Source organism: Cyrtonyx montezumae, unplaced genomic scaffold (genome assembly GCF_038088225.1).
Source record: "Cyrtonyx montezumae isolate F1298 unplaced genomic scaffold, pur_monq_1.0 scaffold_10, whole genome shotgun sequence".
NCBI lineage: Eukaryota > Metazoa > Chordata > Aves > Galliformes > Odontophoridae > Cyrtonyx > Cyrtonyx montezumae.
In genome coordinates, this window is record NW_027071826.1 from 43,303,178 (window position 1) to 43,318,320 (window position 15,143).

Here is a 15,143-nt window from a genome sequence, read left to right on the forward strand (position 1 = left end):
CAGGCCGACATACCCTGAAGGGACGGGACGGGACGGGACGGGACGGGACGGGACGCGGCACCGCCGCCCGCCTCTTTCCTTTCCTAACCTCCCCCCCCGCCCCGTGAGCAGCGCGGTCCTCGGCCACCACCTACCGCCCGCCGCCGCCTCGGAAATGGAGGCGGGCGGTGCCGCCCCGGCGCCTGATGGGAGGCGCTGAGGCGGCGGCCCGGAGCGGGTCGCGCCATCATGGCGGCTGCTCGCTGCGCTGCGCACCGTGCATCCCCCCTGCTCTGGGGGTGCGGGTTGCAGGCGTTAGTTCGGCTCTTAGTGGGCTGCGGATAAAAACGATGGTATAGGTGAGGTCCTCTCGGACGTCTTTGTGCAGAGGGGGCCAGCAAGTGCTTGGCGTTGGAGGCGTCAAGCGGTGGCTGGGTGTTCACACGACTGAAAATAACAGCATGTGTTTTAAATTGTGGCTCTTACCTTCTGCTTTGACCTTTTACTGTGTGTTTCCACGTGCAGTGTGGCCGTGCTTCTTATATTTCCAGTGCAATGCAAATTTTGATGTAGCCCCGTTATTTCATGGGCTGTGTATAGAGAATAAATACCAAACACGAAGGCTTGATGAAATCAGTCGTGCTGGAAAGGCCAGCACATCTAGGCCCACCCTTCCCAGCAAAAGCCTCTCTAGACCTACTTTATGCTATAGTTAGAACTCGGTGCCGCTTCCCAGAAACAGAACTGAAAGATTTCCTCATCTTTCCTTTGCTTTCTTTCCCTCTTGTGTAATTAAGATCTTCATAAACATTATTCAGCACTGGATCGAAAAACAGAAGTGTTTTTCCTCCGAACACAAATCAGGGAACTAGATACATGGTTTTTCTGGCAAGTGCCGAGTGTACGTGCGTGTCCCTTGTACCTTAAATCACACAGATATAAATCGTCGCGAGGACCTCAGGAAGGAAATGGATGTTCACTTGCATGTTTGGGCCCATGCACTTGCAGACTAAAAAGCAGGAAAAAGGAATGCCACATTTTGCTTTTTAGTACTGCTGAAATCACTTCAGCTTCCACTGCAGAAGTGGCTCTGTTTTGTTAATCTCTTCTGGCATTGCTTAATAGGCACGCATAGAGCAGCGCGTTTTCACAGCTAAACACTCACAAATATATTTGCTGTACCCAGAGTCATTTACAGTCTGTGGGGTACTGACTTCTCTGTTATTTTCTAAATTGCTGTTCGTCTCTTATAAGTGTTAAACATTTCCAGGATATGTTTCTCAACAGCAGGAAATACAGAGATAAGGCAGGAGTATGAAAAATTAGGTTTGTTTCCAGCTACTCTGTAATGAAATCAGACATTTCCTGTATTGCATTCCTATTATGCTATCCTGTTGACTCTCTTGTTCCCTTGATGGGAAGGTTTGCTGCAGGTAGCTGGCACTGTGCATGCCACACTGCAGCTGCCTGTGAGGGAATTGCAGGTTTTAATTTCTTAACTCACAGATCTAAGGGTGCACACCCAGGTACTGGGGTGTCCCCTCAAAAGGCTGATAACGCTGCTAAGAAAATGCAAAAAATAAGAGGATATTTGTTTCAATTCTGTGTTTTTCTGTATGTATGCTACTATTCCTTTAAAAGAGCACTGCCAGACACCTGGGGGAGAGTAGAAACATGGTCCCTTCCTGGGGAGTGACTGCGTATTCAGCAAAGAAAGGTTTGGAAACAAAAATGGTTTCCCAGCAAGAAATGAAGCCTATTGCTTCATTTGGAAGCCTGCAGCTTAAGAGAAAGATGACTAAGAGAAACAGCTAAGAAAACCTCCTACAGGCTAGAAGGAATGATATAGAGTTTATTGCAACATACAAAGTCTGTCAGATGGCTGTCAGCACTCAGCCAGCATGAAGGGGGCAAGGGCAGTTTGTTTGGAGACCCTTTATTCACCTTTATTTTTTCTTCTCCACTCTCTTTGAGTTTATTATAAGCATAAGTATTCTGTCTTACACTTCTGAGTTGCTCACTGTAAAGAAGAGCTGTAGGCAAATCCACGCTTGAAAATTTAGATTTAATGATAGTGGTGTTATCCTAACTGTGCTTCTTAATCTTAGAAGCAACATATCTGATATTCTGACGTGACAGAAGGCGTGACTGATAAACCTGTGCTCCCCATCAATAGATACTGAACTTCAGGTGTCAGGTAGATTAACACGATTGAGCACACGTGTAGGAACCACAAATTCTGCTTTCTCTTTAGCTCTTTTTGCTTCCAGTATGGTTAGAATGACCATGAGGAGGGGAAGAAAGCAGTAACCGATGAAGTGAGGGACAAATCTGTCAGAAGTAACAAGAGGAAAAGAAGAGTTTCTTTTTTCTGTATAGAAACTCATTACAGAGGCAGAAAGAGCTGGCAACACAGCTCTGTACCACAGTGAGTGAATTCATATCCTAAGCACAAAGCTGTCCAAATTATTCTAGTGTGATTTTGGCAGGCACTCAGGTAGGGCTGAAGAGCAGCTGTAGGTGGCAGAATTGCTGTGGCAGTACTAAACAACACAGCATGGACTGTAAATCCTACTGTCTGATGGATGATTTCAGGTGTTGAAATTCCTCAAAATGATACGTAATCACGCTCAAAAATCAATCACATTTGGCTTTAGAAACCAAATAGGAAATGAAACTGCACAGCCCTTAAAGCTCCAGAGCCAGAGTCTGACTTAACTCTTTGGCTGTAAATTACCACTCAGCTCTAAGTTTTAGGCAGAAAAGAAATGCGGTGGAAGCTGTAGTTCCTACAAACAGACACTCACCTGCTGAAACCAGACAGTTTGATGGTATTAGTTTTATAAGTATCAGACTAATTTTCAAAGTCTTTGTACCAAACTGCGTTGAAATTCTGAAAAAGATCAAAGCAGTTGATGGACTGCACAAGGAATAGATAAACACTGTGGATTTCTTGGCAAACAATTGTGCTGCAAAACGTTTTGCATAATAGGAATTCTCTTGAGCCTACTGCCACCTTAATGCTGATTTTACAGTAATTGGAAATCTCTTTAAAATAACAGTATCTTGAGATGTATGGGACAGATGAGTCTGGTTGTTCACAGACTGGTGTTCTGTAGATGTTAAACTCAAACTGGAACATTTTCCTGATACATCAGCTAGTGTATTTGGAAAGTGTAGTGTGGTGTAAACTCTGTGCTCTCCAGTAACGCTTGGGTTCACAACACAGAATTTAATTCTGTCAGGATGCATCTAGAGATCATTACAGGCTCTCTTTCATCTATCTGGCTACTTATTCACTTTGTATCTTCTCCCTGTCTTTGGTAATTGGCTACTGAGTTCTTGCTTAAGAGGAGCTAGTGCATACATACCTACACATTCACTGTAATTTCACAAGTCTTTGTTTTGGCAAAAAGAAGACGGAGTAAGAAAATGCATAGTAGACACTCAAATGTCAGTAAAAGGAGGTGAATATAAAATAACTACATGATGCATAGTGTGTACTGAGTGAGTTTAAAATGAAAATTAAATACTGAAGAGCTCCAAAGGGGTTCTCCATTTGTGTGTTTACTTCACTTCTCAAGGAGAGTTTATAATTGATAGTACCCTAGCTATTCAGCTAGCAGTGTTTAAGCTCCCTCTTTAAAGGTAGTTTTAAGCATGCCTGCACAACTTGCAGCTGCAGTGGCTGGAATGCAGCCAGACAGGACTGATGCACTCGGCCTGTAGGTGTCACTCTGCTTTTACAAGGTAGAAATAAGTTCAACATCTTATTTTGGCTAACTCGAACACAGATATGGAAATAGGACAATTTTCTTCACGTGAGACTCCATTTCCAGAGGTTCTGTATCGACTGATTGTGCACAACTGCTATTACCGTTCTAGATTTACCGCACTCAAGAAAAAAAAATGCATACACTGATGACTACCAGATACTGTCATCTTCTCCTTCTGACAGATACACAATGAGAATGTACCAGTACAAAAATGTATCCTAGAAACACTCAGAAAAGACCCTTGAGAGATGACCTAAGCAATACACATAGCCATTACCAAAAAGTAGTATGTAGTTCTCTCTAGATGAGGTTAAAGTGTATCATTTGGAGGCGCTGAAGCTTTACAAATTAAAGACGCAAGCTTTAAATAAGGAACACAAAACCAGAGGAACTAACTACCCAGGGAAACAGTGAAATTGGTGGCGTAAGACCAGGACTGTGTGCCTGCACATAGGCAGATAATCTGTAGCTAAAAACTAGTTATGGTGCATAGTTCAGGCAAAACATAAAATAAGATAAAATAACATAAAGTAAAGTAAAGTAAAATAAAATAAATAATAAAATGGTTACGTGAAAATAAGCAGCTTGAAGGATGCAAGAAAACATGAAATGATTGATTTCCAGTATTCCTTAATGCTTATAGAGCTCATTATAATCCATTAAGTGTGCTAACCACTAGTATTACGACGGAGCCTCTCAGCACACAAGTTGTTTAGGCAGACGAGACCAGTTTTGACACCCTTGGAATCTATTTCCAGCTGATGAGATTAAATACTCCATGCAGTCCAACCTCTGTGGCTCATTTAAGAAAGTTTAACCTTGAAATGTTTCCCATCTCAAGAGGAGATGTGGCGTGGGACTGTGTTGCTCTGTATGGTCATGGCCTTCAACAGAAACGTGTGGCTGCTGTGTTGCATGCCCTGGGAGCCAGAGGAGTAACGCAGAGCCACACGTAATGCAGAGCAACTGCATTGCTCTCATGAGGGGCACAGGACGTAGGATGGCTCTGCATATACTTTTTGGGCTTGTGAAGGTGCAAGGCAAATGTACAGGACTTGTGAAGGAGACCTCTTTGCTGCTTTTGGGACCTATTTGAGCCGGAGGACCAAGGTGTGGCCTCTTTCAGCCTGCTGTGGGGAAAGCACGGTTCTACCCTTCTCCTCATCTCACAAACAAGAGCCCAGATCAGCAGATTGCCCAAAGCTTACCCATGAAATGAAAGGCTGAATTTGTCATCCCTCTCCTTCTCCCTTAGAGGTCACATTCTCTGAGGCAGCGCTTGCGAAACCCAGTGCTCCTCCTTCAAAAAGCATTAGAATTCTCGGTCGGGATGGCACGAGGAGACAGGGATTAGGCCATCCCTGAGCGAAGGGCGGCTGAGGCAGCCCTACGTGGGGCTGAAGGACCTCCTGCCCGGGCCCGTTTGCCCTGACGGGGCGTTACGGCCCGGCAGCACCGCCGCGGGGGGGAAGGTGACCGGGCACGGCCGGGGGGCTGCGGGAGAGGGCAGGGCCGCTGCGGCGCTGCCTCCGCACGGCAGAGGGCGCCAGAGCCTCGCCGGCCGCCGCCCGCGGGGGCGCGGGAGCCAGCCCGGCGCATGCGCGTTGCAGAGGCGGCGGCTGCAGCGGCCTGAGGAGCCCCGCGGGGAGAGCGGGCGGCGGCGGCGGTAGTTGCGGTGGTTCGGCGTGTCGCTGGGCGGCCCTGATCGCGCGCCACGATGCCGGCGGTGTCGAAGGGCGATGGGATGCGAGGCCTGGCCGTCTTCATCTCCGATATCCGGAACTGTGAGTGGCGGCCGGGGCGCGGCGGGGCCTGGGCCGGGCAGGGCCGGCTGCTGCCGGGGGCTGTCGCGCATCGGGGCCGCGGCGTGCGCCCCTCGTCCGCCTCCCCAGTCCCCTCCGCGGCGCCCATCCCTTTCCCTCCCCCCCGTCGCAGCTTGCTGCTCGCAGCGCTCTCCTCGCGAAATGGCGACGCGCCCCGGGGGGCGGCGGGAGATGCGGGGGGGGCGGTTGCGACCGGAGGCTTAACGATGCGGGAGCGGTGCGGGTTGTTTGTGTACGCCTGGCTGTGCTTCGCGGCTTCCTTCTCCCCCAACCCCACCGTTTGTTGAGGGTGAGGGGGTCGGTGCCTGTGTTTACGCTTGGTTTAAGCCGCCTTTGAAATCGTGGTTTGGCGGAAGGCGGATCTTGGGATCTGCTTAGTGAGAAAAGAGAGGAAGAGGGCTGCCGGTGTGGGGATGAGATGTCCTTGGGTAGGGCCCCTCTGCGGGGAGAAGGAGGAGGCTGCTGCTCGGAGGAAGGGGGGGGTGTGAAGACTGGAGGGTACTTGGCACCCTCCCCTGCCGTGGGAATGGCAGGTGAGAGCAGGTTAATATTAATCTGAGTCAGAGATCTAAGCGTGCAATGTGGCAAGAATTGCCTGGGGAAGGGCTAAGGTCGCCGCGGTTGGTGTGATGAAACGGCTATATATGTGTTGTCCACCTGCGTGTCTCCAGACTACTTGAGGCTATTTGAAAAGGAATGGCCGCAAGGTTTCCTCTCTAAAAGATGAAAGCAGATTTGGAGACGGTTCAGTGCAAGTTACAGTGCCCTAAGTGGGCTTGTGTTGGGATAACCATACCGGCTTGGAGAAGGCCCCGGCTTCAGAGAGCTTTGTGTTGGTGACTTTGGAATTATTCCCGGAGTAACAGAAAAGGCTGCAGAGCAAATCCAGCCAAGAACATGACACCTACTATACGTGTAGTTTCCTCCGACTAATTTAAGGTGATTTGGACTTACAGTCATGTAAACAGGAACTTTGTATGTAAAATTCAAGGTCCCAGATCTTCTTAACAGCAGAGGTTTTTTCAGCGTTTTTTCTGATCTGAGTTGTGCATCCTTTGTTTCTTTTATAATCCTTCTGTACATGCAGAACATGTTCATCAGTTCGAGACAACTTCAATAGTCCTGCACTTTGGCTGGTTGACCCAGCTATTTTCTGGAGATCTGCCAGTGCATTATTGTATGCCAGCTCCATGTGTAATGTAGGTTCTCCTTGTCAAAGAATTTAAGACTTTGTCACCGCTGTAAGTCCAGCGTATTGGGATAACTTATTCAATCCCTTTAGCTAGAAGCACTATACTTTTATTCATCAGGTATCTCTTAAGTCTTGAAGTTGGTTAACGCATTCTTCTTTCCTTGTATTCCCTTCTTCTGCATTTCTCAGAAGACAAGAGCTGGGGTACCTACCCTATGTTGAAGGATGTGGAATAACAAGACTGGAGGTAGAAGGGTAGAACAAATTAACTACCGATTTCCCCAAAGGCTTTCCTTTGGGTAAAGCAGTTCAGGAATGATGGAACAACCCTCTCTGTTTGGTTTGGATAACAGACCATTCATGTTCCCAGTGTCTACCAGAGTAGCAAAGATGTGTAGCAGATGTATTCACGGTGTCTACAAAGAGTAGCAAACACATCTGTGAAACAAATAAGGTGTCAACCCTTCATCTGTTTAAACAGACAAAGATGTTTCCGGATTGTTTTGTCTCTGTATCTATATAGTTGTGAAAGAGCTGGTATTTCCCACCAGTTGGTGATCTGTGGTGGCTGTCCAGTGGCACCTGAATCTTTTCTGTTAAAGGAGCTTGGAGTGTTGCCAGCTAACCAGGGGTTGTTGTATCTAAGATTCCCAGATATATTTAAGAGTACTCTCCAGAAATTTTGTGCTTCACAAGAACTGGTATGGGCTTGAGTTCCATCTTTCCCATTTCAGAGTAGGTATTTGTCAAGAACAAAAAGAAACAGCTACTCCATGAAACAGTCTTTTGACATGTAAATTAAGAAAATGTTCCTGTTCTGGATGGGAGGGAAGCTGGACACCAAGTGCAGCTCTTAGCCTGCGTTCTACCCTGAAGAGCATACCAAACAGCCGGCACTTGTACTGATGTGAAAAATACCTGTTGGCAGTCTCAATTTTGGTCTTAATTTTGGCTTTATTTGACTCGTTTATCCCTTTTGCAATACTGCCATATATAACTGAAGTTTTAATTTGGCTACGCCCCCTTCAGATTATAAGTAATATAATTGTAAGACTCCTGCAGAAAGACTTCACACAGATAGGGAATTTGCATCGTTGTTGTTGTTGAATCTTGAAAATACTGATATATGTGAATTGTGCTTAGGTGGATGCAGAGCATGCATTTCCAAGGTAATAACATAAAACTTGAAAGGATACTTGCCATAAATATAGAGCTTTTCACTTTAGAAATGCTCAATCATACATCATTTTCTTTCTTTCTTTTATTTGTCACAGTACCAACTGTGTCTGCTGCTCTAAGTGACATGTCATTCTCTTACAAGTGTATTAATTTACTAATCTGCAAGTAATGCTTGTCTTGCCTATCCATTTTTACAAGTCTATTATAGAGCTTCAAAAATGGTATTTGACAGCACTTTCTGGTTCTTAGAACTTTAGCTGATTGCAAGTGAATAACAGCTAACACTCCCTGTCTGTATTTAACAGTTAAAAAGTTGTCGCTCCCATGTCAGCTGAGCGTGTTTTTGGCACCTGAGATATCTGGTTACCTGATAAACTTCTTGATCAATATGTTAAATGCATGTAACTTTGAATGTGAGAATGATTTTCTACGTGGTTTTGTTTTTTAAGTCTGCTTAAAATAAACTGCTTTTATCAAGTCTGTAAAGTTTTGGGTTTTTTCTTCTCTTGAATTAAAATATAACACTTACAGCAAAATTATAAAGCACATAAGAAGTTTCTTAATATGCTTTGACTTTATTCAGTTTCACAGAAGCTGGAGCACTGACTGACTTTTTCAAATTGATGTTTGTGTAAGAGATATGAAGAACAAAACATTTCAAGTGAGTGTTTAAAACCTAAGTGTAGGACAAGGATTTCTGTTAGCTGACCAGGGTCTTTTTTCAGGGCATCTTCTTGTTTTAGGCTATGTATTTTGCATGTAGAGATCCTGGTGGAGAAAATAGACCTTTTAGGAAAAGTGAAAATAGCCTGACAATTTTCTGGTAACATATAGGCTTTTCTAGAAGCTGAATCAGGTGGATTGCTTTGTAACATACATGGAATATACAGTAAAAACCCTTGTCACTGTCGTGATGAAGTGCCTTAAGAGCTAAAACCCGTACAAGATCTGTGTGATATGGATACAAGCATATGAAATGCTTATTTTTGACTGAGTGATGTTTCTTTTGTGCATATACTAGGAAGTTGTTAAAGTGATCTTGCTAATGCAAGATGATATTTTATAAGCATTTTTAGCAGTTTTTGCTAATGGAGCAGCTAGACACATCCTCCCAAATCTGTTCTTTTTATGAGAATGGCTTTATGTTTGTCTGGTGATAAAATCCTGTGTCATCTGTCACCCAAGCAGTTCAGTTACAACAGCAGTATTATCTGCTGTTCACTCTTAAAAACTAGGAGAACTTGCTTCTCTGGGTGGATCTTTTTTCTTCCTGGGGATGGTGGTGTAGAAATATATTTAATTCTATATTGGAAACTACTTCTGGAAACCCCATGCTCCACTGCCGTATCAGAAGTCTGCTCTTAGGCTGATGAAATGTGTCTATATAGAGGCAAAAGCTTCTTCTGCCCCAGGACTGTAGAACAAAAGTTTCCCTTGCTGTTTTCAATAGCTGTCTTGCCTTTTCAGTGTCACATTGGAAGTTGAACAGAAGTAAGCAGGATTCCTTTAGTTTTTCTATACTAAGATAACTGTTCCTATCCCCTTGGGCTGTATTTGTTCTTTCCTTAGATAAATCCTAGCAGATATGTTAAACAAAGTTTTCTTTCTTCACATAGAAATCATTTCACTAGTTCTAATTCTTACTAGATGGTGAGAGAAGAGGGAATCGTAGATAAAGGAGATAATTAAAAGATGAGAGCTAGGATCTTTCATGTAACATCCAACTTCTCCATTAGAGTCACTGGAATATCTGCTAAACTGGAACTCCTTTGGATAAATGTCTCCCATCAGAATTAGTAAGAGGAAGTTAAGGACTGTTGCAGAGAATATTGCATTGGCTGCATCGTTTAATGAGTTCATATAGGATTATTTTGCTAAGGTTCCTGGAATAGTCCATTTTACATACAATGGAGTTTAACTGGGAGACTTAGAATAAGCCTTATGCTGTTCTCTGTTATTTGAATGTGAACTGAAGTGGAAAAGAGTCCACAGTGACTTGTATTAATTCAGTGCAAATACTGCCTTATCCTGTTGAAGGGAGTGTACTTGTATGATGTAAAAATGTTGTTCAAGAAAATGATAAATGCAGTCAAAGAAGGAGGAAGAACTGGTTTCCATAACAGCCTTATGTTGTACTTCTGCTTTCGCATATTGTCTTAGCTTGAAGTTTCCTTTTGATAGGAGTCAATCTCTTGCCAACTGAACTGCTAAATGGATGTTGCAGTTGTCATAAAGTGACTAAGATACGAACTTCTAGTAGGTTTTCACTTCATATGGGGGAGTATCTTAATGGTTGATCCTATTACAGAGTGTTTTTCTCAACTTGTGATGCCCATTTAGACCAAAAAAACCTATCCATGTTGAATGCTTAAGATAATTAAACTCATAGTGAATTACAGCAACTACAGCATCTGAATTGTAATGGGATTTGGAAGCTGCTCTTTGCTTCCTTGTATCCCCTTCCCTTTCCTTACAAGGGCGAGGAGTTAATAGATTACTGGATTACAGTAAAGCCTGTGACTTCCTGCTGTTTCATGAGTAGTGTTGTTATAGTGACAAACCAGCAGCATACTGGAGAAAAAAAAAATAAGCTTTGTGCTTATTAGTCCTCTTAAAGCGCAACATATCAGAAACATGCAGTTCTGTGTTCTTAAATATGATCAACTGTGTCACTGATCTCTTTGACTAGCAAAATATATCTGATCACAACAGGATGTCCCAAAGCAGAACAGTTTTCATTGGTCTTTATGCCACTCTATACTTGTTTTTCTGGAGGCTGGAGAGAAGGAAGGGAGAAGAGGCAGACACTTTTTCCTCTGATTGAATGTATCTTGTGAAAGAATCATAGAATCATAGGGGTTGGAAGGGACCTCAAGAGATCATAGAGTCCAACCCCCCTGCCAAAGCAGGTTCCCTACACCAGGTAAAGGACAGCATTGTTCTTCATGTCAGGATCACATCAATAAATCCCTGAGCAAAAAGCTTCTTGTTCTGCAGCCTCAAACTGGTCAATTTTGGAAAAAGAACTGAAACCATACTAAGATCTTGCAGACGTACAGTATTTTTCAGTAGTCTTTGGATTAGGTGCACAGTGGGTTTGATCTGTAAGCAGCAGCACCAGCATCCTACTAAAGGTGTAGTCCGGTGGACCTGTAATTTGCAGCTCTAGCGTAGAACTTTTGCTAGTTTAGCCAAATGGAGGAATTTATACAGGTTAGCTCACCTAAAGCCAGGCATGCAATAAACAGACCACGCCATTGCATTGCTGTGTAACCTGCCTCCTTTCAGCCCTCTCATCTGTGCTAAATAACCAGCTGTCTCAGAGATTGCGGAGAGGTGGAGGATGGATTTGGTGTTTGATTTCACAAAGCTAATTTGTGCATGGAATATGCATGGGAAATGGCTAATCTATACTACAGGGCTGTAATGTGACTGTCCTGCTGGCAGGTGAAAGTAATAATGTATTACTGTATATAATAAAAGTAATGATGTACTATGATGTATATGCAAGTACTGCAGAAGCTCTTTCACAAATGCAACACGAGTATGTGTGCTGATTAGTTTTATGATTTTCCTTCATGTATTTGCATGATTTTTGCCTTAAAGGTGCTGGTGTTTGTGTTGATTTTGTTCCCCCTCTTTTAGCCAGCATCTTTCTCTGTCCCCTGACAGAGCAGAGTTTTAGAATACTGTGTAGTGTTAGCATCATGCTGGTAACCATTTTTAGCAATGGGAAAGGCAAGCAGATAATCTAATTGCTTTAAGCTGTCTGAAGAGTGCTTGGATGATGAATGTAGAGAACTTGGTCTCTGCTTGGTCATGTATTCTCCTCTCCTCTGCTGGCATTATCACTTATGGTAAAGCAGATTGGACTTGACCACTTGGACACTAAATAAACCAAGCTTGCTTTCAGCTGTGTTGGCTCCCTACATCTCCTGACCTGCAGCAGTAGCCAAAATGTGTGTGCTGGGGGAGAGCAGTGCCAAGGAACCGTCTGCAGTTGCTGTATTTCAGGAAGAATAGCCTTGAAACAAACTGATTATGAAACTACATCAGCATATTTTGCTACCTGCAGTTGGGCTGTGGAGTCTACCAAATAACTCACCAGTAAGATGTTCCAAACGGAGAGGCTAATAAAAACCTGAGATAAGTTCTGAAGTTTGCAAAACAATGACAAGTTTTTAACTCTGTTAAGCTAGCTGACAACTCTGAAAGAACTTTAAAATGGGGAAATTGTTTCGAGTGAGAACTCTCGTGTTCTTCAACAGATGCTTCTGGCCACTAGAGTTTGGAGTGGAAGAAGCTGCTGCTTTTAGCTTTGGTGGCATTTGTAGTACTGCCTTCCCAAACAGAAAACGAGACTTGTTGTGTCTTCAAGTCCTATTTGATAATTTAATGTGCTGTTGGACAAATGGTAGCGCCACAAATAGAAACTAGCATTACTGCTTGCCCTTAAGAAGCTGGACAGAATGCTGGCAGGCTCTTTCTTATGCTAATAGAGACTCCTACCCAGCATGCTTTGTTGCTCTTCACACTAATAATGGCACATCTATAATCACAGGATAGTCAGATGGCCACGGGGCAATTAAGGCTACAAGGTAACACAATGCAGCAGCTCTAACCTGTGCACTAATTCAAAATAAATGACTAGTGGGTGAGCTTAATTATGCCGGCTGATGGTCATAGACAGTCACAGCTAGGTGAGTTCTCAAAATATTTCAGCCTTTTTGAAGCAAATCTTTTGCTGTAAATGTTGTCGATACGCCTGTCCTTGAATAAAATCTTGCCTGCAGAAATCTACTCTGTTCTGTGTTTGCATAGACTTGTATAGGACAAGTGCTTTGCTGCTCCTTTGGGAAATAAATGTGTGGACTTGGTCAGAAATATACTAAACTGTACTTGTTTGTTTATATAGGAGCTGAGAGCTTGTTACAGTTCTGTCTAATTGGGAGCGATGCATTTTGTGCATCAGACTTGACTTAGGCATTTTATAGTTAGCGCAGCAACAAGTTAATCCTGCTGGAGCAGATCACCATTTAAATGAGCTACAAGTAGCCCACTAATTCCAGTGCTGAATACTTGCTTAGTCTTGCAGTCCTGCCAAATTAGTATTTTAGTGTGTCTAGAATGTTCAGGTGAATAGACACAGCAATCCCTTTCCTTTAGCTTTTCTGGTTTTTTTCATAGATTTTAATGCAAAATCTGGAGCTTAGGCACATTGCTGATACTCATGCAGTACTGAAGCTTAGACTATTGCCTGGATTACCAAGAGGTTAAGGGTAGTAACTTATTCCCCAAAGAGCTGGCTGACTTTTGATGTTCAGTAGTCTTATCTTTGTCAAACAAGATGGTAATTAAAGATAAGAGTAGAACACAGACTAAACTTACCTTGCCTAAGCAGCACGCAGTATAGTGGAGTCTGAAGCATGGCAATCTGCCAGATGTGAAGTAACTGCTTGCTGGGTGCCTTGGACCAGTTGTGGCTAGGTAGCTACTCAGGTACTCATCTTGGAGAAGACTGACAGAAGTCACACACTGTGGCTGTGTGTCTTGTACAAAACAGCTGGCCACAGCTTACTGACTTGAAGTCACTTCTTAATCACTTGCTATGGGTTTTTAACCTTAGTGATACTAAGCTGGAAAAAGACAGGAAAAATGAAAGTGAGAAAGATGTGGCCTGGATGTAATCTTGTGCCCTAGCTGTCCTACCCATCGGTTTACGTAAATTAGGCGACCTTCACGAAGTCTCTCTAAATTGAATAGCCTGGCTACAGCATGTTGTGTTGGAATACAGCTCTGATAATTTCTCAACTGCTTAACGGGCTGGAAATGAGACCTTGCGAGGAAATGTAAGCCTGTAGTTCTGCAGCATAGTTCTCTTCCAGCTGTCATCAGCAGTGGGCTTATCTTCATTTATGACCATCCTTGAGGATACTGAAGTATTTCTGTAGCAATAACAACATCAAATATGTAGACATTCTTCAGAGTGTTACTGTAGCTGAGTAATAAGGAAAACTTGTTGAACATTTTTCTTCAGCAGTGGGAATGAAGACCTGGCTTCCTTTTTAGTGGGAAGGAACACCTATCTAAAACTGATGCTTATTCTAATTTTTTTCTTTTCCTTGTACATGTAGCAAACAAAAATTGACTGCCACTGTGAGGCTGTATTGTGCTGTCATCTTTTCATGTGAACACTAAGTTCAGTTTGGATAAGATCAGTGTGCAGTGTAACTGTTGGAGGCTTCAGGAAATGTGTTTCTAAAGATATTTCACCTTAATTTTAACGATGTGCTGGTGCTGAGAGATCTTTTCCTTGACTCAGGAATGGCTGATGGTGATATTCATTCATTGGCTTAAAAACTTAGGCCGTTGTAGTTGAACTTGAACAGTGCAGAATAACTTTTGAGGGACAAAAGCATACCTTTTAGTCTTGTTATATAATGGCATTGCTGATGTTAATAACTCTGACAATGACTTTTGGGATAGCTGTTAAGTGGTAGCTTTAAAAGAGAAAGCAGTTCCCATGTCTTCTTGCTACATTCTGTAATGGCTCATTCTAGATGAGCCTGCAACACCCTGTTAAATGGAACTCCTAAGATGTTAAGTAATGTCTTCATTATTTCCAGATGCTTTATGGATGAAATCTGTTGTAATAAGAAGACAGTTTAAGACTTAATCATCCAACTTGGGTTTCCAATATGTGGCGTTAAGTTTTATCACCAGCTGGTTGCTATGGTAGCCATGTTTTGTCGCACTCTCGATGAGATTATGTATTGCATTCAAAATAGAACAGCCTGAAGGAATTAGTAAAAACAGGCTTGTTTTATGTTCCTGTACTACGCAGGTTTATGACTTTTAGAGAAACTTAAACATTCAAACTGAATTTGCTGTTTATGATGGGTCTTCCAGGCAGCGCACAGTTCCAGCTGTGTGCACAGGGGGTGGGTTTTTGTTTATTCTTTTGCTGAGGCTGCAATCCATTTCTGTCAAAGGATGCTGACTTCACAGATTCCTGAAGTGTTTTAGTCTAGCTTCCTCTGATGCTCTGTTACTTTTGTAGGACATAAAGAACTCAGTCTGTAGTGGTAACCAGTAATGCACAAGTATAATGGATAGAGAAGTCTTGGCGCTTCAAAAAGGAAAAGCTTTAATTTCATTTTACATTAAGAAAAGCTGAATGAGACTTACGTACTT

The 15,143-nt window shown here is 43.1% G+C and overlaps 1 protein-coding gene across 3 annotated transcripts in view; it reads left to right on the forward strand.

Moving 5' to 3' along the window:
• Positions 1-5,382: 5,382 nt before the first annotated feature.
• AP2A2 (adaptor related protein complex 2 subunit alpha 2) overlaps positions 5,383-15,143 on the forward strand; it is a 41,278-nt gene continuing 31,517 nt past the window's right edge. For all 3 annotated transcript variants that reach the window (XM_065755141.1, XM_065755139.1, XM_065755140.1), the window contains exon 1: positions 5,383-5,539. In XM_065755141.1, the coding sequence (XP_065611213.1) occupies positions 5,473-5,539 (67 nt within the window). In that variant the 5' untranslated portion in view covers positions 5,383-5,472. The remainder of the gene's footprint in view (positions 5,540-15,143) is intronic.